At 35.4% G+C, this 21,642-nt stretch overlaps 4 protein-coding genes across 5 annotated transcripts in view; 2 read left to right on the forward strand and 2 right to left on the reverse strand.

The window, feature by feature from the left end:
- IRX14-L (Nucleotide-diphospho-sugar transferases superfamily protein) overlaps positions 1-1,318 on the forward strand; it is a 2,422-nt gene extending 1,104 nt beyond the window's left edge. Inside the window, exon 2 of the mRNA XM_021419696.2 lies at positions 1,216-1,318. Coding sequence (XP_021275371.1) covers positions 1,216-1,318 — 103 coding nt within the window. The remainder of the gene's footprint in view (positions 1-1,215) is intronic.
- On the forward strand, positions 914-6,581 carry LOC110429475 (phosphatidylinositol 3,4,5-trisphosphate 3-phosphatase and protein-tyrosine-phosphatase PTEN2A-like). 2 transcript variants are annotated; one of them, XM_021445534.2, is made up of 14 exons: positions 914-1,093; positions 1,678-2,230; positions 2,478-2,579; positions 2,656-2,712; positions 3,541-3,606; positions 3,910-4,086; positions 4,202-4,288; positions 4,383-4,447; positions 4,519-4,595; positions 5,056-5,102; positions 5,199-5,329; positions 5,654-5,723; positions 5,853-6,414; positions 6,492-6,581. In XM_021445534.2, the coding sequence occupies exons 2-13, from the start codon at positions 1,682-1,684 to the stop codon at positions 6,378-6,380; spliced, it is 1,956 nt and encodes a 651-aa protein (XP_021301209.1). In that variant the 5' UTR covers positions 914-1,093; positions 1,678-1,681; the 3' UTR covers positions 6,381-6,414; positions 6,492-6,581. The 2 variants fall into 2 exon arrangements, with proteins under 2 accessions (XP_021301209.1, XP_021301208.1); XM_021445533.1 differs by having other exon boundaries at positions 5,853-6,506.
- A 97-nt stretch (positions 6,582-6,678) lies between these two features.
- On the reverse strand, positions 6,679-10,397 carry SDN3 (small RNA degrading nuclease 3). The gene is given in 13 exon segments (XM_021445536.2): positions 6,679-6,990; positions 6,992-7,164; positions 7,324-7,428; positions 7,907-8,014; positions 8,118-8,243; positions 8,562-8,662; positions 8,806-8,875; positions 8,955-9,071; positions 9,317-9,457; positions 9,550-9,618; positions 9,717-9,806; positions 9,920-10,102; positions 10,279-10,397. Coding segments are annotated over 13 exon segments (1,548 nt in total). The 5' UTR covers positions 10,312-10,397; the 3' UTR covers positions 6,679-6,758.
- Positions 10,398-11,948: 1,551 nt separating this feature from the next.
- Positions 11,949-14,115, reverse strand: SKIP2 (SKP1/ASK1-interacting protein 2). The gene is given in 4 exon segments (XM_021445535.2): positions 11,949-12,432; positions 12,434-12,713; positions 12,716-13,243; positions 13,246-14,115. Coding segments are annotated over 4 exon segments (1,614 nt in total). The 5' UTR covers positions 13,961-14,115; the 3' UTR covers positions 11,949-12,341.
- Positions 14,116-21,642: the final 7,527 nt, after the last annotated feature.

Here is a 21,642-nt window from a genome sequence, read left to right on the forward strand (position 1 = left end):
GTTTCTTGCTCGTGGTGTTTTTTTTTTTTTTTTATCCTGAAACAATATTGTCTTCTTCGTATACAAATATACAATCACAAGGATTTTCCGAGCCTCCGATTTTTAGCTCGTGCTTCAGCACATGGCTTTTGTTGCGTCAACGTCATCGACCGGTTCGGGTAAACCGGACCTACTTGAAAAGTACAACTTAGTTAATTTATCCTCCAATTCTAAATGGATAAATTTAAATTAATTTCTACTAGTCAATAACTTAAATTAATTATGATGATGCATCTTCACGATAAGTGATTTAAATGCATATTGAAAACATAAATAAATTTTAAAAAATTTATAAATGTTAATGTTACAGATTTAATTTTTTTTAAAAAATAATTTTGTAATCAAATAATATCAAAATCAATCCAAATTCAACTAAATATTAGATCAAATGGTCTAATAGATAGTGTAGACGAGTTGACTTTACCCATAAAAGAGAATTAGCTAATCATCTAATTTTAAATGAATAAACTTAAATTATTATTTTTTGGATAAAGAACTTCAATTAATGATGATGATGGACATTTTTGTTAGTAGTGTTAAACTAATTTGGATATATTTTTTAAAATTATAATGTAATTAAATTAATAAAAAGTAATAATAAATTTTAAAATAACAATGAGTAAGGTCATTATCATATCGTAGTTTTATTTAAAAAATTAACTGATTATTCAGAAATAATAAGTAGATATCAAGTTACAAATTGGGATAAAATCAAACATTCATTTTAAGTTTTTTACCACTTGGAAGCAAAATGGACGAGCAGCCCAAACCCGGCCCGTAGATGTTCGGCCGTGGTTCAAGGGAAACGATAAAGGATTTGTTAGTTAATCGTTAACCCATAGTTACACGTAAAATTAGAGAGCAAAATTACTAAATTAGCGGATAATTAATTTCTGATTTGCCGTAGCCGGTAGATGCTGTTTTTTTTTTTTTTGAACTTTTCAATTGCTGACATGAGCTCTTCGACGGAGGCAAATCAAATCAAATCAAATAAATAGCTGAAACTGTTGTTCTTCTCTTCAACCTAAAACTCCAGCTCAGGATCCGAATTCCGGTAAAGTTTTCCTTTTTTTCAAAATCAAAATGCCTCTAAATCGTGATTACATTCGCTCTGCGGGAAATTCATAACCATATTTGGATCTTGTTTGTTGAAAGTAATTTAAGCTCTGTTGCCAGATCTAATTCTTTTGCTGATTGCATTTTCAATACATTGTCGAATTATGATGCGCCGGTGCTTGGATTTATCAAAAACAATTGCGTTTCGATTTTGAGATGTTGATCTCAAGAGCGATGGAAAAGTAGCGGTGGATGAAATTTGTTAGCTTATTTTTATGAAAAGCGTTATCTCTAGGAGTAGCTAATGATAATTGTTCACAAATGCGGTGATTTGCCGGCTTCATTCAATTTTCACTTTCGCTACTTAAGCAAAAAGTATTTTTGGATTAAAATGCAAGACAAGATTTTGAGAGTGTAAAAAATTAAAAAATTTATTTTTTCGGACGAGGAAATGCATACTTTTACTTAGATTAGTTTTTGATTGACTGCTCAAATCTGATTAATTTTGCTATTTTACTCATGATATTATACTTTTTTCTTTTGTTAAGACTAATAGTGAAACTTTTAATTGCATTTGAGTAGTAGTATGAACCCAGAGTCTGCGGATTCCTCATCTCAACCCCTCGCTAAAGCTTCTGATGGTGAAACTCCTGCTGAAGCCACTGATGTTAAACCGCCAGCTAACACTAGTGACAACAAACATCAAGCAAAAGCTAATGAGGTTGAACCTCCTGCCAGAGCTGTTGATGTTGAGCCTCCAAAGGCTGGTGATAATCCACCCACTGTCACTGCAAAAACTAATTCCTCGCATGATTCCCCACCATCTGTGTTATCCTCCACTGCCATATCTTCTTGGGCGAGGAATTTGAAATTTCCACAGCCTGTAGCACCGCCGCAAGACTCTCAAGCTGGAAATACTGGGACTTCGGCTTTTGCACGCTTCACCAGTGGGCTTGGACTGCGGTTGCAATCAATGAGTCTACCACCGGATGATAGTGCAGCGCATACCTCTACAGCGACACAAGCTGTTCTTGAATCATTCAAAAAGGGTATAGTTGATTCATCTCGGAGTGCAGTGAAGGCAGTGCAGGTCAAGGCACGCCATATTGTCTCCCAAAACAAACGAAGATACCAGGTAGCCTACTTTTGTTGTTACTGGTGGTATAATTTTAATCAAAATGCTTGATATCAATCACAGTTATCTTGAATTCAGATATTATTCTGCACTGTTCCTAGTGAACTTATTCTAATCGGTAAGTTTTCCATTTTTGTGTTTTCCTGACCATAACTAGAAATTCATTGTCTTTAAGACTTATATATAATCAATACCAGAGATGTAACCAATTACATGCTCAAAAGAATTTTTAATGCATGATATACAGGAGGGAGAGTTTGATTTGGATATGACTTATATCACTGAGAATATAATTGCTATGGGGTTTCCTGCTGGTGATCTAAGCTCAGGGCTTTTTGGATTCTTTGAGGTAAATTTTACCTTTGCACATAAATTCAGTGTCCAAGTTCACTTTATGGTTTTATGGACTGTAAAATGTGACGCAGGGCTTCTATCGAAATCACATGGAAGAAGTAATCAAGTTTTTTGAAACTCATCACAAGGTAGGATGTTGCATATATAGCAAAGGAATATTTTATTTATTCATTGGATAGGTCTTGGAAAAGGGTAAGGTGTTCCCTCAATTACATAAGGAAATATTTGGAAGTGGGACATTCTTTTTTAGAATTTTAAATTGGAATATGTAAAATTGTAAAATCTGTGATGCTACATGCCTAACCAAATATTGCAAAAAAGTTTAGAATGGAACATTAACTAAATGACGAGATGAGACTGGATGAGAAAAAGGGATAAACTTTGAGAAGAAATATATGACTTCCATCAAAATTTTTTGGAGCTATTTTGGAAATATTGTTTATGTTTCAGATAAAAACATTTACAGGTAATAATTAATGAATCCACATGGAGATGGAGGTGATGAATAATTGTTGAATTTTGTCTTTGATATGGTGCTCAACACATTGATTGGAAGAATGTATTACCATTAATCATTGGCATTGATTTCTAAGATCTTAAACTGTGAAAGAATCAATGTCAAAGTTTGTCTCATTAAAACAGAGGTTAGGAGGCAAAGTTGCTGGACTGAGGGTAATTGAGACAAAAAGTTCTAGGGTTATAGGAACATAGTTGAATAGTAATATCTTTCTCTTTCCTTGCTCTATTTTGCCTTTTCTGCAGAATTAAAAAGGAAAGCTCAAAGTTTATTTTTGTTACTAGCCGGTAATAGCACATTGTAGACTTTTAGTTGCTCTAAGTTTTTGCATTGAATATGGTTTTATGTTGTCTGTGAGTAGGTATGACTTATCTTACATTTCTGAAGCTTATTGAAGCCCTTGTTTTTTCACATATTTTATTTCAACATTTTTGTGCAGGGGAGATATAAAGTGTACAATTTGTGTTCAGAGAGGTTGTATGATGCATCACTATTTCAGGGGAAGGTTTATTCTTCATCTCTATTTGCCTACTAAAACCAATTGAATTATGGTGGTCAATGCTCCTCAACTTGTGAGATGTCAATGTTTAGAACTAAATATATGCATGTGTTTGATGTCATTTGGTTCTGTAACTATATTGCATAGTAGATTTTGAATGATTTTGGAGACTGCGGTCTAATATTTACCATACAAAATGCCAGAGCTTCTTCTGAAACAATGCTTTTGCATACCTTTTGTTATGTTGGCATTTTGATAATACTAATTTTTCCAACTTCCCATTTAATGTAACATCCAACATTTTAACAGGTTGCAAGTTTCCCATTTGATGACCACAATTGCCCCCAACTTCAACTCATAAAATCCTTTTGTCAAAGTGCATACTCATGGCTGAAGGAGGACATAGAAAATGTGGTGGTTGTTCATTGTAAAGCTGGTATGGGAAGGACGGGATTAATGATTTGCAGTCTTCTTTTATTCCTTAAGGTGTGTTTTGATTATCTCCTCGATAGATCTGTGGGTTTTTAGCAAAAACTTGTTGCTTTTTTTGGTTCCATTTTCAATTCATTTTATGTTTGTATTAATACTTTGCTTTCTTCAGTTCCTTCCGACAGCTGAAGAGGCCATCGATTACTTCAACCAGAAAAGATGCATAGATGGGAAAGCTCTGGTTCTCCCAAGTCAGATTGTCAGTCATCACTTCAAAGGAAAATTTTGATCTTTTATGTGTTTGATATTTTTTTAACATCATTCTCATACGTAATATTTTTCCATTTGCTTAGAGATATGTCAAATACTTTGGGCGTATCCTAAGCCATTTCAATGGAGAAAATCAGCCTGGACGTAGGTAGGGTGTCTCATATCTTTTAGATTGTGTTATATTTACGCTAAATAATATACTGAAGTTATCATTTACAGGTGCATGCTTAGGGGGTTCCGGCTTCATAAGTGTCCCTACTGGATTAGGCCATCTATTACTATCTCTAATCACAGTGGTATGTTTTGATGTTTATGTAGTCCTTCATGATGTTGGTCCTATGATATTATGCTGTGGGGCATTGGCCCTTTTCAATTAATATACCTTGGCAAGTTCCATACTATAGAAACTTAAATATGTTACAATTTTTTCTTTCTCCTTTTCACAACTTTAATTGAGATTCTACCCCTTAACCTTCCATTCACTTCTACACATTTTATTTGTACGTGTCTTATCTTCCTGAAGCAGTGGGCCAAATATGTCCTGGCACAATGGCACAATGATGCAATCTTGGCAAGTTAATGCCCGCATAATTTTCTCTTTTTAACTGCTTTCTGGTGAAGTTATATACAAGAGGATTCTTTGTTTTATTTTTGGCCAAGATATACAAGATGTTTCACTGTTTTCCATATCTTGTAATTTTTTTCTCAGTACATGATGTGCAAATGTGATAACAGCAGCATTTTTCCTCACCTCAGGAATTTTGTTCTCTACAAGAAAGCATCCAAAAACGAAGGATTTAATGGTGATTCTTATCTTTTAAAACCATATGGTTTCATTTTAGTTCTGTGGTTGTTTGTGTTAATCTGTCAGTACTCTGCTAAAGCGTTTGCATTTGCAGCCAGAAGATTTCTGGATTAAGGCACCTAAGAAAGGGATAGTGGTTTTTGCTCTGCCCGGGCAGCCTGGTCTCACAGAATTGGCGGGTGACTTCAAAATCCAATTTCATGACCGTCAAGGAGATTTCTACTGGTCTGTAATATTTCTCTTTTGTCTTGTTCTGTGTCTAGAGTTAATTAAAATGGAAAGTGGAGTCATTTTCATTGGACAAGTTATTCGATCTTGCATTGAATGAATTTACTATTTGCCCAACTTACTCTTTAGCACATTCATGAGCAATGGTAAGCAAAATAGCCATTTCTCTATGGAAGATTGTGCATTCTGTCTTCAAAATCTGTTTCTTAGGCAGTTGCTTGATTGCCTCGAGGATTATGCTCTCTTCGTAGGGCATAAATTTCTTTAAGATGTGTATAATAGTTTCCCACAGCTGATACTTCTTTTAACTTTCCTTTTCAGTTGGTTAAATACAACAATGATAGAGAACAGAACAATACTGGACACCTCAGATCTTGACGGTTTTGACAAGGTAAATGGCTTTATAATAGAGACTCGTGTGTTGAGAATGCTTCTTCTTCCTCGTTTTCCACATTGTGTTTCATTCTGTTAATTCATTTTATAATCTTTCTTCTGGTGACTTGTTAACTTTGCTATGTAGATAACTGCGCCTTATCCTGGATTCAAGGTTGAACTGGTAATGGTAGACTATGACGGTATACCACAATCAAATTCTAATACTAATTCTGTCAACAAAGAAACTCAGGGTAACTCCAGTTACACAAAGGATGGAGTCACAGCCCGTTCAAAACATAGCAAAGTTTCTGGAAATGAAGACAATGATGACGTATTCTCAGACAGCGATGGGGAGGAATCAGGGGCTTCAAGGAGTCGGCAGACTCAAGCTGCTGCTGGAGTTGGACCTGCAGTCTCCAGTCATCTAACTAACCCTGCAGCTGAGCAAATAGGGATGTCCACGCATGGAACTCATCAACCATCAGTCAAAAATCAAGAGCCAGCGTTGAGCAATGCTTCCAAAGACGTAAGCATTAATGGAGCAGGCAAGCCTTCCTCAGGACTTGAGATCCCCAATCTGGACTCCATGGGAGCAAGTGACATCAAAGCGATTGCTGCTGATGCATCAGTCTTCAGTTTTGGGGATGAAGAAGAAGATTATGAAAGCGAATGAAGTCACGAAGCATTGTTGAGAGTGTTGCATAAAGGTTGGAATTAGAAATGCCCATCAAAGAGTTGATTTATTGTATTCATTGGTTTGATTGCTTCATTTTTTATATAGCAGGGTTCATTTTCCATTGGGCAGCTCGCAAAATTGGAACATAAAATTCCCACCCCACTCCACTGCCAAATAAAATAAGCCTTTCAAGCTGTTTCACCGTTCAGGCACATAGGCCGTAATTACTTGGAAATCTAGATCAGGCATGCTTGGATTGTGGAACCACTTCTCCTTCCAGAACTGAGTACAAATATAAATTAAAACTAAATTCATTGGAGATAATATCAGTCCTAACTCAGAACAAAAACTGAAGAAAACACTTCCTCCACCATTTCAGGTAAAACTAGTGAGACTATACAAACTACGCAGTAAGTTAAGCCCCAAAATTGGTTTTTCTTTAAGGCTCTTTTTCATTTTATCAACCTTCTTTTGAAGATCAGCTATGATCTTATCCTGCATAACAATTCGAAAATCTTTCTGTTTCAGTTCTTGCTTCAACCTCTCAATCTCTTTTAAGTGATCATCAAATTGATTAAAATTTGCCATTGTTTCCTCTACAGGTTTGATCTGTCTTAAGCTTTTTGGACTCAATAGATTTCTCCTCACCCTGAAATGCTCTTTTATTTGACAAAACTTGGCACTGTGAATCACCCTGTGCCATTTTACGGATGTACATACTAGCAGTTACTCCTCTGCCAAACTGAAATGCAACTTGTTTCTGAGGTAGTCCAGATGAATCCTGAGACAAGAAATAAAAAAAAAAGATGCAAATAGCAATTTACGTAATAAAGAACGCATTGGCATTCAAAAATTGTCCATCGCAAATCATGTGGAACAAGAAAAGATTATTGATATATCATCATGAAGAATTCCAGGGTTTGCTGTTAAAAATACACACCTTTTCTTCATTGCCTTCTATATTTTCAAATGCTCGGTTTGCTTCTTGAGGACTATTAAAGACAGCAAACACAGAGTAATGGCGACCTTGAGCCTTTTTAGATGGCTGCCAAAAAAATAAATCACCATATTAGAAACTCAGCATGGATAATTAAGTGCAAATGAAGGAAAAAGAGCTTGAAGCTAAAGTGCTTGTCAGGAACCCAAGTCTTGATGTCCAAATCTTAAAACTTTGAATTATCTATTATACAGGTTATCTGTACCACTTCATCCATGAATATAGTAGAGGAGTTTAGATCCAGGACAATATAGTCACCTGACAACAGCTTCCTTTATGTAGGGTTGTTTGAGTTTTAACAATTTAGCTCATCTTTCAATTGCCATGTAGAAATGCAGTTCATCACAGTATTAGATAAATACTCAGATGATCATCAATTTATCAATTCAGTTATCCCAATCAATCAATTTATCCCAATCATAAAGCCTCAATCATTTAAACATAAGATATGCAGCACTAAGAGGCAAAGAAAAAGGCAAGCCAAGATTTCTAAAGAGAAAACAAGATAGAAATAGAAATAATCAACCTTTATTTCAATTGCAACATCTCCGGGGATGACTCTAGATATTTCTTCCCTAGGAACATTGATCGGTATCCTATGGAGCAGTAGCTTTTCCATTTCAGCTTGGGGCACCTGGTGTTACAGAAAAATAAAATCAATTGAAAGAAATTAAGATACATAGGTGATAATCATAAACAGTTGAAAATAAAAATAACCAGCAGTCACATGTCCATACATCTTCTTGAACCAGTGGAATGTCACCAAGCTCTAGCTTAGCAAGAACTAGTTTCATTGCAGCACACGCATCATCTAGGCAGTTATGAGCAGCACCAGGCTTTCGAACTTCATATCCCAGTACAGACTGTAAAACAATGCATGGAACAGTTAAAACAAGCATCTCAAACTACCAGTAGACTTTTGCCATCTATGCCACCATGCAAGGTCTTTACTATTAACAAAGCAGTGTTAATTACAATCAAAGAATGAGCAAAATAAAGGGGATTATTCACAAGCCATCCAGAAAACATCCTGAAAACCCAGATGTGAGTACTCAATTTAAGTGGCCAAAAAGATAAAAAAAATGCAGTACTTAATTTGACATGTGTGAAACATGCAAAAACAACATATGTAGTAGATCGGGTCCTTTCCATCAGGAAAAAAAAAGACACCTAGTACTTGCCTTGCACAAGTTATTCAAAGACGGTCTTTTAGAGATAGATGCGTCCAAATATTTGAAGATATATGAGGTGTCAATCACTCTTGCATGGTCTATCTTTAAAACTGTACCCATAAAAAGATAACATGAAAGGTTAAAAATGACACCAGAGCTATAACCTCCCTATACGAAAAGTTCAAGTCTGATTGGCATTTGAATCTAACATAAATGAAAATGAGGTCAAACTTTTAGCCATTATAAAGCATACCTTGCAGATCATTGTGTAAACTGTGGCCCACTAAAATAGTCCCATCGGATAACAGCTTCTTCATGGATTTCTATGAAAAGCAATCCATTTTGCTCAGACAAAGAGCATTGAAGGAGATCTAAGAAACAGAGAAATTAACCATGCCATACCTGTATGTCTGCTACCGAACAAGTAACACTATCCAAATCTCCTGCAGCAACTCCTGTAATCTCAGTCCGATAATCAGCCACTGCTTTGTTTGGATTTACAAGTTTATCAATTTTGACCTGAAAGAAACAAACACCAGACAAAAGTTTTCTTTTTCCTTTTAGCTACTGCAATACAACCAAATTATAATTAACAATTAACTGCCCTTGAGCTCATAGCAACTTGAAGACACAAATTGCCAAATTAGTAACTCGCAAGATTTGCATTCTTTTGAGGTGGTAAATAAGACATTAGTTCCCATTTAAGATGCTGTAGCATAAAAAGTCCTTTTTCAAATTCTAAAAATGAAAAATCTAGTTGATACCTGTAAATCACGATCCACAACACAAACTCTCACTAACGCTTCTGTGCCATCTTCACAGAGAACCATTTCACAATCAACAGCAACCATGGCATTTGATCTCAACATCCCAGATTTTTTAGGGAGCTTGGTAATGATCCATCCCTACACCAATGGATCAGCATATATCTATAAAAGGATTTTGAAAATGGATACAATTATAACTGAGATGAAAGGTAAAGATGATAGCAACAAACCTCATCGCCTGATGGGAATGTATAATCTAGTGGATATTGTGGGTGTTCCAAAGTTAAACGAACAAGCCTCTGCACTGCCACCATAACCCATTAACAAGAGCAATTACAAATTCGTTGTAAGCAACTATAAATGCAACACTAACGAATAAAGATGCACCATACTATACCTGCTCAGGGGATTCATTATCCAAAGATTGTTTTCCAAACTGATCAGCCGTGGCCCTATTTAAATAACCTTGCAACATTCTATCAAAAAGCTGCAAACAAGCGGGAAAAAGGAAAACATAACATTAACACCCTAGAACCTTGATTGCTAAACAAAAAACAGCACTCGAAAACAAACACCATGGCAAATACAATAATCAATTACCTTCAAATCATCTTCTTTAGTAAATGTCTTAAGAAAAGATACCAAAACACCGTTAGACCGCCTCGACGGATCACTCAAAGAAGCACCAAACTTTTTGTCATAAGAATTCAAAAACTCCTTCCATCCTCCTTTTTTACCTTTCAGTCCTCTCTTTTGAACGAACTTAACGATTTCAACAAGAACCTGTTCATACTTTTTCCTTAACTTGTCAGCACGATGCATGAAAAAATTGAAGGAAAAACCTGAATATTAATAAATTTAACATTTTATTTTGAAATTAACATCCTTTTGCCTAATAATAACGGAATTAACGAACAGACTGAAAGAAAATGCAATAATTGCTGAAAAGACCGCTTTACCTTTTTCTCGGCCGTGTACAGTCTCTCGTCCATTCGGAGCTCAGTGAGAGAGAGATTGAAGGAGGCGGGACAGATCAGCTATGGGGGTGTAGGGTTTTTGGATACTTCGAGTTCGACTCAACCGCTTTGACACATTTAAAATCTAGACCCGGATCCGACCCGTCAAAATTGTCCAATTAAATTTTATTTATGATTAAAATATTTTTATAATAATTTTAATATTTTTAAATATATTAAAATCAAATCAAATAAATAATTATTATATCATATGATAATGTCTTAAATGGAGTTAATCGAATTAAACCTGAACTTATAAATTTGTATTTAAAATTCGATTCAAATTAAATTAAATTCATCGATTTAAAAAATAATATGATCAATGAATATCTTTATTGATATTTACTTATTCTAGTGTTGACAAAAGTGTACACGTTTGTAAAAAAAGAAAAATTATTCACTATTTTGGTACTCAATAACAATTTGTATATAAATAATAGGGAGCCAATTTGTTAAAATAAAATAAAACACTAAACTCAAAAATTAGAATATCTAATTAAACAACCCAACATAAGTTGGAGGCATTATTTAGGGTAAGTTCAATGATTGTAATGAAATATTTTTTAAAAAAATTTATTGATTCTATCGGGAAAATCATTTATACTTTAAAGTTAAAAGATTAAGGTTCCTTACCATTTGTGTTTCATTAAAAGTTTTGATAAAGACAGAAACCAAAACTTTATAGAAAGTAACCTAAAGCTTTATATAAGAGACTAGAAAGTAGCACCAGCCCAACGCCCCCAACCTACCACGAGCTGAAAGGCCAAACCTGCCTAAAGAGTCAAAAGAACAACAACATCCACATCTCACAAACTTGATATGGATGGAGAATTCACGCTAATTACAATACACAGACACATTTGAACAAGTATTGACAGAAATCAACAATGAAAGAAAATGAAAAATGGGTTTCAATCCTTGCGATAGAACCATCCGGGCATTCCGAAAAACAACAATGAAACACTGAGTCAGACAAATATAGATTGTTTGTTACCCAAAGGAAAGAACAATGAGATCAGAGTAAATTATCCAGCTGTGAAAATGGATCATTCACAAAAGATACCACCAGAATCATTGCTGTTGTTCTTTGTTCTGGACTATGGTCGTGGAAAATATCAATGGCTCTTTCTGCTAAATCTGTCGAGAGATTGATTTCAACAAGGTTAAAACCTTATTATTGACAACGCTTAAACATACCAATGATCAGAAAATTGTTTTCTAGAAAGTCCTTCAATGAATTTGATAAACTTCCAAATTGAAGTCTAACATTACCAGCAGACAAGTAAAGTCAGTCGAAAAGCTTTAAATGCTGTTTTAACCCTGTCAAAGAATTCAAGGTCCAAGCAGACACCAGCCATGCCATATGAAACTAAATATAAAGACTCCAAACGATGGAAACTTCTTTCTCAAAAGTCACCACTCGAAAAGAAAAAGGACTCACAGTGAATGTGCAATGACTATATCAACACAGGACCATGACCTTTCCAAAAATAAAAGTAAAAGTTTTAAAACAAATTAAAGTTGCCAGGAATCAGTCAAAAAGAGGAGAGAGAGCTGTTTACCATCTTGCACCGGACACTCAAGCTGCCACATAAAGATATATCTCTAATTGCAAATTAAATGCAAGTTACTCCAGACATTCGATATCATTCCATAAGAAGTCGCAAACACATGTACACAACCATTGAAAAAAAATATAATGGGCAACATCAGCATACTGCTGAAGAAATTGCATATTTGACAAATTAAATTACAGCAAATAGAAAGGGGGAGGTGGATAAAGAAGATGCAGCTATAAGCAATAATGAGAAAATCCTTCGCCACTTGCTTCCTGTTGTCTTCCCTTTCAATGTTTACAAAATCCAAGAAAAAAAATTTAAATCAAGAAATACAATTAGGCATTTTTTCAAAAAAAAAAAAAAGGCTCATCTCAGTGAACTCAAAAGACTGCAATTGTTCAGGGCAAGAATATTTTCCAACTCTTACAAAGATCATTCACAGATCATTTACAAGTTGCTATTGAAACTATCATCACTGTTAGACCACCTTCTGAATGTGCATGCCACTAAATTTCTAACAGCAAAAAGCCCAACTTTACCTCAATAATGCTAATCTACCATTGCTGCTCGTTGAAGCATCTGGACCATTTACTTGGCCACCCGCCGGCAGTATCTCCACACCATTTTCATGAACTCCAACATCACTGGCACTAGCCTCAAAACCACCATCCATTTCACAAGCATCCATATTGATAATCATCGATCCCCTCTTTTCACGCAACCACTCGCCAGCCTCATTACTCACCCCTTTACATTTCCTTACCTTAATTTTCACCAAACTGGGACAACCCCAAGCAAGTGCTTCAATCCCAATATCGAAATATTACACCCCTTGATGCAAAGTTTCTTCAACACCATACATTTTGCAGCAATGCAAGCAATCTCGGCATCACCAATAGTTCCACTTCCACAAAGTGCTAATCTCTCTAGTTTCGAACAATTAGAAGCAATGGCAGCCAAGCTTAAATGGGTAGCATTAACACCAATCAAAACAAGTTCTTGTAAATTAGGACAGTGTTTGGCAACAGCAATCAAACCCTCATCTCCAATCCTGTTAGTCCTCCATCCGTCAACATGAAGCTTCCTCAACAACTTACAATGCTCAGCTACACAAACAAGCCCGTAATTCGAACACTCCGGGGTTTTCACGATATGCAAATTCTCAATTTCGGTACATTTTGAAATCGCAGATAGCCCTATATCACTTACTTGAAGCCTCTCAAGGTGAATTTCCATCAAAGAATTATTATTGTTATTAAAATTTAAATTTTCTTTTCCATTTCGATTTTGACTTCCAATTAATTGAAGGACTCTATCCCAATCACCCAAACAATGAATAATTTTCAAAGTTTAAGGTTTTTTGATCCAATCACAAGCGGTTCAAAAGACTGACCGTTAACGAGTTCTTTCAAGCAAATCATTTTCAGCGACGAAGCCGCAGCTCCAGGGCCGATCGGCTCAGCTCCGTCGTGGATTCCTCTGAGCCTTTTCACCGATAACTCTTCCAAATTCTTGCAATAATCGAGGACAGCGTTTAAAGCTTTAGCGCCAAACATGCAAGAGCCACAAGAAAGTTTCCTTAAATTCTTAGAATTCTGAGCAAATGCCGACATTCCTTCGTCACTAATTTCGCGGCAACCGCGGAGCTTCAGCCGTGTAAGGTTTTGGCAACGAATTGAGATCATCACCAAAGCGTCGTCGTTTAAGCTGATTGATTTACGGCTACAACGTAGGGCGAGCTTGGTTACGGAGTCGAAGCGCGTGAAAAGAGAAGGTAACGAAGCAACGATCTCAGATTGGACGTTGAGAGACAAACGGTGACGGCTCTCACCGTCCACGCGCAACCACCTCTTGCAGACAAGGGAACACCGGTTCCGATCGCCAGGACCGAGGAATTGGAAAACATAAGCCAAACACTCGTCGGGAATCTCGGCGGTGTAATCCCGATTCGCCACGAATTCATCGGGAAATTCCTCACTGGAAACAAAACCAGAAGAGGATAAAATGCTGAAGCGATCGCTGAGGGAGCTTTCCCTGTCTAAAGCGGTGGACGGGGATTGGCCCATTGTTGCGGGTGGAGAATACGCACCACCGAAGGAGAGTAACGGGAAAAGCCTACTTTTTTTTTTTTTATCCTTTTTTTGGTTTTATTTCGGTTCTGTGTAAGGTTTCAATTAGGCTTGGGAATCGGTTGTCGAGTGTGAAATTATAAGGCGCAAAAAGGGGTTGAAATTAGGTACGTGCGTTTTGGCCCCGTCAAATAGGGGTGCGTGTCCTCGTCCCAATCGCCACGGCCGACTCCTAATCGCAATTTTTATTAAATACACCCAATTATTTATTCAGGAGCTCTTTTTTTTAGTAATTTTTATGCCGCATGATTTTGCGTGTGACTCTTTTGGATGGCAATGGCTGTGGGGACCTACCATTTGATTCTATATAAAATGGACACGTGGCGATCTTCTTCTCTTCTCCGTTTTCTAAATTTTGGCCTGTCTATGTTGCTTGAGTCCCGCAAGCCGGGCAAAATTGGGAAATACCCTACCGGAGAAGGTGGAATCAGGTAATCTAGTCATGGATGTTGTCATTCACTTAGGTTTTTTTTTAAGGAAAAAGTGGTAGTTAAATAAGAGGATTTGAAGTTTATACATGTTAATTATGGATTTATCTCTAACTAACTTCATTTCTAAGTGGAAAGAGACCAATTTCTTTACTTAAAATGCCTTTTAAGATGCTATTTATAATAATATTACTACATGAAATGACGTAATTAATATAATACATTTATATAACTTTAGATTACATATACATATAAATAATGGTTTTTTAAATACTTTCAAAATCGTCAATATAAATTAAAAGATTAAAGATTTTAATTATGCAAAAATATCAATAAAAATACTTGCTTATATAAAACACCTTTAAAATAAATATTTATACTTGACAATGATGAACCATCCCAAATTGTAGGAAGATTATTTTTAAATAACATTTGAGTTAAGAGTCTATTTATTTTTTTTTTTATAGATGGAGTTAGAGTTGATTCTATGTGAAGAATGAATAGGTGAATGGATAAGAAACTTATCTTCTACTTTAACGGCATGCATGATTAAAAGGAAAAATAAAAACTCTGGGATTCAATTTGCATAAAGAAAAACCTTGTGTTCTTTGAATAGTTAGGCAAAACGAACAGTTCAAAGCATCTTCTAGGACTTGTAATTTCAATTGAATGCTTGAATCATGTTGGAAACCCTCTTTTCTTTTTTCTTTTTTTTTTTGTTTTATAGTATTAAGGTACTACTTCTTTTAAGTTTTAATGGTAGGCAAACGGAGCAGACGACAATTCCATGACTCTTATAAATTTGTTTTTATTTTCTATGAAAAATCATATATAGTTTTCCAGGGGTTGATCAACGGTCAAACAATACGGCTCAACACTTCAACAGATGGTCCAGTACGCTAGAATTCATGTGTCGAAACAGGACGGGCCGAAAGTTCCAACTTCCAGACATTGGCCAAGTCAAATGTCCCTCCCCTCGCACTTGCTATTGGTTGTTCATCTCAATTCGCATTATTTTCCAACCAAATAATTAATACAAAGGGTTACATTATGTCAATATTGTGCAGTAGAAGAGATTGCAGAGAGGAAAATGGGAAGTCATAGTCAACGGCCAAAACCCCTAATTTGTTCCAAGGCAGTCATCAAACACGCTAAAGGGGGACGTTCTTTGGGCCGGTGGCACTTGGATTCAACAATTTTGAACTTTCCAATTGTCACCAAGTTGTCAAATTGCAAGTGTCAAAACACACCATTATTCAGAGAAGAAAGCATTTCATGCGTCCTTTTCTTGGAAAAAAGAAAGAAAGAAAAAAAGGATGGAGAATATCAAAACCTTTACATTTCTAAGAACAATACATAATAGGCATTGACACTTGTTTTAATTCAGTAATTTTTTTATTACATTATTTCATTTTCCGTGACTCGTTAGTCATAAGATTCCTTTCAATGCATAGGTTTATCCCAAAGTTTTTTTTTTTTTAAAAAAAATGATTTAGTGTGAAAAACACAAGTAATATGATCTACCAATTTATATAATTATAAAATAATATTTACTAAATAAAATAAAAACCCAAAAAGTCAATGATGCATTTAAAAAAAAAATAGAGTTGTTTCGTAGGCATAGAACATTGGTGAAATGGTTGTAAGAGTGTAAGGCCCATTTTACTTTCTGTCCTACAAATCTCATACCAATTCCTTCTTCAGCCCAATGAGAAAAGAGATCGGGTAATAACTAACAAAGATAAACCCCGACCCGGTCCAGTTATCAACCTTCTCACCTTCAACATCGAAAAGAAATGTAGATCCATACGAATCGATTTGGTTATGGGGCGCGGCTATGTAAGCTTTTTCTTGGCCCAATGGAAAGTTCGTGAGGATAAATAATGTTAATATTATGAAGTAAAACTTTAGGGGAGGAAATAATGAGAATTATTTATAAGACACTAGAATATTGCAACTCGTCCTCCTACACGTGCATGATTAAATATGAAAAAATTAAAAATTTCGAAATATATAGTGTTTTTTAAAGAGTAAAATAAACTTATAATTTTACAAATTAAGATTATAAAATTTGAGGGTTTAAAATTTATGAAACGAGAGGCAATTAATTCTTGTTTTATAATAAAAAATCATAAATATTAACATATATACTAACTTATTTTAAGTAATTAGTTAAGATTAAACTTTTAAGACAGTGAATACAGTCAAGACCATTGACTAACACACTTCCTATTCTCTCAAAAAATGAGAATTGAACACCCGCAATGTTGGAGCATTCCTTTTGCAAGTCCGGGTTTCAATGATGATGCTTATGCAATGCAATGCAATGCACCCACCAAAGTAGTGTTAGACAAAATATGCCATGATTACAGCCATTGATCCCAAAACGATTCATTGCCTCTTTGGCAATGATAATTTTTTACAGATATGAATAAAATACCCCACTTCCCCTCCTTAGAAAAGAAGTTTTGTAGCTCTAAACATTGTTGAGTTGAATTTTGAAGTCAAGTTTGGAGAACTATATATACATATATATATACCTTTTCCCTTTCAATATTTTTAGTCAAAGCCTTGGCCATGGGTGCGTGGTGTGATTCATGATTAGCATGTGTTTTAATGGGTTCCAAATTTATGTTGTTGCTCGAGTGGATGGCAGCAAAAGCAATCCCCATGGCATTTGTGCTCTTCATTTCTCTCACAAACCAAGAAAAAAAAAAGGGAAAGAAAAGAAAGCCAATTAAGAGCTAGCCATCCACATGCAAGCTGAGAATGTGACAATACAAAATCGACCATGATTGCAAGGCAAATAATGGCGATTTTACCTGTGATATCTTTGCCATCATCAACCATATATCAAGTTCTAGAACCGTGGGGTCAATATTTTTAGCTCAAGGACGAATTGATTTCTCATTTTAGGGCAGTAATATCCATTATTAAATTAGGTTGCATAACACATGGCTAAAAGAAAGGAGGTTTCACGTTCGTCTTTTTTGCTGCTTCATATACAATAAGTAGCTTCAACTAAATTAGATGGGAGGAAAGTCAGTTATTAGTTTTTTTTTACTTTGGGTTTTTCCAACTAGTTTTAATTTCAAACGTACATGTGGAATGGGAAATAAAGATTTCTCTAGGCACCTTTTAATTTCTTGTTAGCCCACTGGTAAAAATTAATACAGTTAAATTTCATAGATTGTTAGAAATTTTCTCATTCATTGATATGTAGTCGTCTTAACTTTTGAGTTTGGGGGAAAAAAATCAAAAGAATGGTTGTTACACCAACTTTTGTATTTGATATTATCTTACTTTTGTTTCATATTTGATTGATGTGGTTAATTGATAATTAATTAGCTAGAAGGATATGGAGATAATGAAGACTGATATAGGTGGTTCATTCTATCAAAACAAAGCCTAAGCTAAATAAGGCCCAAAACAAGCATAATGACCAATAATTATGCATCTAAAGCTCTAAAGCAATAGCTGGCAATTAAAACTTGCCAATATTTGACATATCATTATCAACACAAATACAGAAGAAAGCAAGAAAGAAGATCAGTTTGGTGGTGTGGGCAACAGGGGGCATGCATCTAACTTTGGGGGATGTGAGAGAGAGAGAGAGAGAAGGAAAGAGTAATTGACTTCTAACCAAAATGATGCAACAGCTTTTATAAACTTTTGTTGGTGTTAGTTGTTAGGAATTCAAGATTATGGGGAAAAAAAGGGCAGTATGATTCTATACTTGAAAAAGGAAAAGCATGGAAAAAGAAATATGCCAAATAACACAGTGAGAGAGAGTTGAGATGTCTAGTACATCGCAAAAAACTTTGTTCTGTTTTTAAGTTTCAAAGTTGGATTTCGCTGGACAACACTGCTCTTTGCACCCACCTCCATCAAGTGTCTCTCTCTCTCTCTCTCTCTCTCTCTCTCTTTCTTTCTTGGGCTACCTCAAAGCTCGAGCCGAAACCAAGAGAAAGGAGGGGGGTGGGGGGGAGAGAATAAAGGAAGAGAGAAGATATGCTGAAAAAAGAAATAATTCTCCTAGGTAACCTACATTGAAGGAAAAACATACAAGTTTTTCTCTATCGTGCTGCAAAACTCAGTCCTTTATCGTGCAACACAATGCAAAGAGTAAAAAGAAAGAAAGCTAGACTCGCTAGTTGGAAGGGGAAGCTCAACAAAAGATGGAAAAAGAAAAGCAAAACCAGTTGCTTAAAAAAAAAAAAAAAATTTATGGATTCCCTTCACTCTCACGATAGTACTGTGGAAAAGAGTAGAGGGGAAACCCCTTTTTTTTCCTTCTCTGCATGAAACATTAAAGTCCTTGGAAACGATGGGGAAAGTATTTAGTAATAAACCTCTTTAAACTGAAAACTGAAAAGATACGATTGTATAATAAACACAAAGAAAGTAAGGGCATTTATCGATTTTTATGCCAGCACTAGCAAGCGGCTTCTGCTTTCCATATCTTTAGACACTGGCAAGATTCAGGGGAGCTCAGCAGAAAATTTAAAGACAATATCAGAACCTCTTGCCTTTTTGCCTGATTTTGTTTTAATGAGAGAGAGAGAGAGCTTTTATTAAGAACAGGCTTAGACTTTAAAAGGGTTGATTATGCAAAAGTTTAGGCCAATATCTCTGATAAAATTATGTCATACGGACAGAGGAATATTTTTCCGTGGGCCTTTTGCATGAAAGAGTCAATAGGGTTTTTAAAATAATTAAACGTTACTCCCTTTTTGCCAATGCATTTAGTCTGTTTCTTGCCTTGTGAGATTAATTATGGTCAGTGGAGAACTCCAAATCTTGCCTCACCACTGTTTTGTATGTACCTTTGCTTTCCTATGCTTACACTCTGTAGTTGCTATATCATCCGTTTTAACAAATAAGAGAGCGAGAATCGATTATATGAACGCAGTACCTTTCCACATGAATGAAGTATATAACTGCTGAAGGTGCATATGAGGGATTATTCAATGTCAAATTGTACTAATCCATTCTATAACTCTGCCCAAGAACTAATGTAAAGTTTCAAACGAAAACCTAATTACACCCATTAATAAATTTCAAGTCTTAATTTAGCTAGTCTAGTTGAAGTTTCAAATGATCTTTAATACAAGCAGATAAGTAGGGGAGGGAGAGAGTAAGTGATTGAAGGTTCATACTTGAATATGGTGTCAAACATACTATATGTATTAATGTCGTAGCAGCACAATTTGAAGGGCATCTGAGCACATTTTCTTCCCCTTTTCCTTTAAGTGCATGCTTTTGCGAACCAAAGTTGTTGAAGTTCAGAATATGTATATCATAAGAATTAAAACAGAGATACGTGTTGGTTGAGCTCTAACCATCGTTTCAAATTTTCATGTTCAAAAGTTCTCTAACATGCACTCGTGAAAATTCATTTCCCTGACTGACATAATTTTGACCTGCAAAATGTGCACCTGAGGCCATGCTTGCTTTGCTGGATTATGTTCTTATAATGCATGTGGAAATTCTAAGCTTTGGGTATGCACCGGAGACATAATTTGCATTAATAAATATATCAAAAACTAAACCATCATTATAATGAGTAGTTGACTACCTAGTGAGTTTCCACGACAAACTAATGCAAATCGAGTAACATGATTCAAGCTCTGTTTCGTTTCATTACCAACCTTAATGTGGATGTTTAGTTAGGCATTTAGTCGAGGCAACTCATGATTACAGGCACTTCTCTCCTTTGGACGAAACAAACCACACCTGTTTGAGAGATGGATTAAGGTGTCAATATCAACTTTTTGGCACCCATTACATGCAAGATCTCTTAGCTATAGATTGATGATCACGCTATTGAAAAATGTCGTTGATAATGACAATAATGGTGGTGAGGATGTAGAACAAAAGGACAGTGATGAACATTATCTCGATGTTGATAAGTCATAATGGGATTTCTGGTCAAGGTAGTGAGATTTTCAAAAGAAGAAGAAGAAAAACACATTGATATATGAAATTATGAGTTTCATCCACTCTACTCATATGCTTTATGGTTAAAAAAGATGTATATAACTGTTTCATTGACATGGTGGTTTTGATCTCTCACCAACCTTATTTCTCAATAATAGAAAGTGATAGGTACAATTTTTGCCATGTACAACATGACCCTTTTTCTTTTTCCTTCATTGCCTTTGGCAAAGTTCTCACCAAACCCTCTGCTCCTTGATTAGTAAACTGGTCAGATCTGAGGATGAAGGTCAGATTGGGGTTGTTTCACTACCCTTCCAAAACGTAACTGCATTTGGTGTGCTCTACTTTGATAAGAGTGGTGAATGAATTTAGTTGTTTACAATTGCACAAAGCCTAAAGCAAACGAAATAATGCTATGGAAATAGTATTCAACTAGCTCACCAGTATTTCATTATTGTCTATAAAAACCAAAAATTACCTTTGGGGTAAAGTAGTTATGCTTGGCAATTGGCATTCATTATATTTCATTGCAATGTCAACTTTTCTCACCAGGAAATTCAAATCAATATTCAATACCCCATGCAATATTAACAAGTATAGTATAAGTCTACAAGTTAGGAATACAAATAAATCAAACTGTTTTCTCCAAATCTTATTCCCTGTACCGGTAAAATAATGTTTCTTAGGACATGCTCCTTAATTCATCAATAATTTGCTTGGTGATTGCATGTGCTAAGTGATATATAATTGAAGGGCTGCAGGCATAATGGCTTTGCCTACTCGTCTTAGAGCAAGGCTTTAGGTTTTTTATACCCTGGGTCTTGCTTCTGTCAGCCTTTCGAGGTTGTCTCTTTTCCGTAGCCATAGCTAAAATTCGAGAAAACAAAAAAGAAATGAAAATTGGCAATTGCAAAATAAGTGATAAGAGAATATGTGATTTGATCGTGATCCACTTGATATCCAACAGCATTTATATATGAACCTATAATGGGGAAAAAGAACATACAAGAAAAGATGTACCAATAATTTGAAATAGTTATAACAACAGAAAATAAATAAATAATTGCTAACAAATTTCTTTAAAGCAGTTGTTAGCATTTGTCCTAAACATGATAGCGAGGGCTACCCATTGAAAGAGGAAGACAGGGTTTGTTTTCTGGCAGACAAGATGGCAACGTAGCAATTATTATGGGAAGAGAGATTTTACAAATTTTGAAAGGTTATTGCTGTTTTTTTTTTTAATCAAATAAA

The sequence above is a fragment of the Theobroma umbraticum genome, unplaced genomic scaffold (assembly GCF_002168275.2).
Source record: "Theobroma umbraticum cultivar Fairchild unplaced genomic scaffold, ASM216827v3 scaffold_44.0, whole genome shotgun sequence".
NCBI lineage: Eukaryota > Viridiplantae > Streptophyta > Magnoliopsida > Malvales > Malvaceae > Theobroma > Theobroma umbraticum.

What these genes read in the sequence shown, in the direction of transcription:
- LOC110429475 (XM_021445534.2), top strand. Translation starts at nt 1,682, where the DNA reads ATGAACCCAGAGTCTGCGGATTCCTCATCTCAACCCCTCGCTAAAGCT. An exon ending in TTTTTGAAACTCATCACAAG is followed by an intron (nt 2,713 to 3,540) that starts GTAGGATGTTGC and finishes ATTTTTGTGCAG; the next exon opens with GGGAGATATAAAGTGTACAA. An exon ending in GAAAATCAGCCTGGACGTAG is followed by an intron (nt 4,448 to 4,518) that starts GTAGGGTGTCTC and finishes TATCATTTACAG; the next exon opens with GTGCATGCTTAGGGGGTTCC.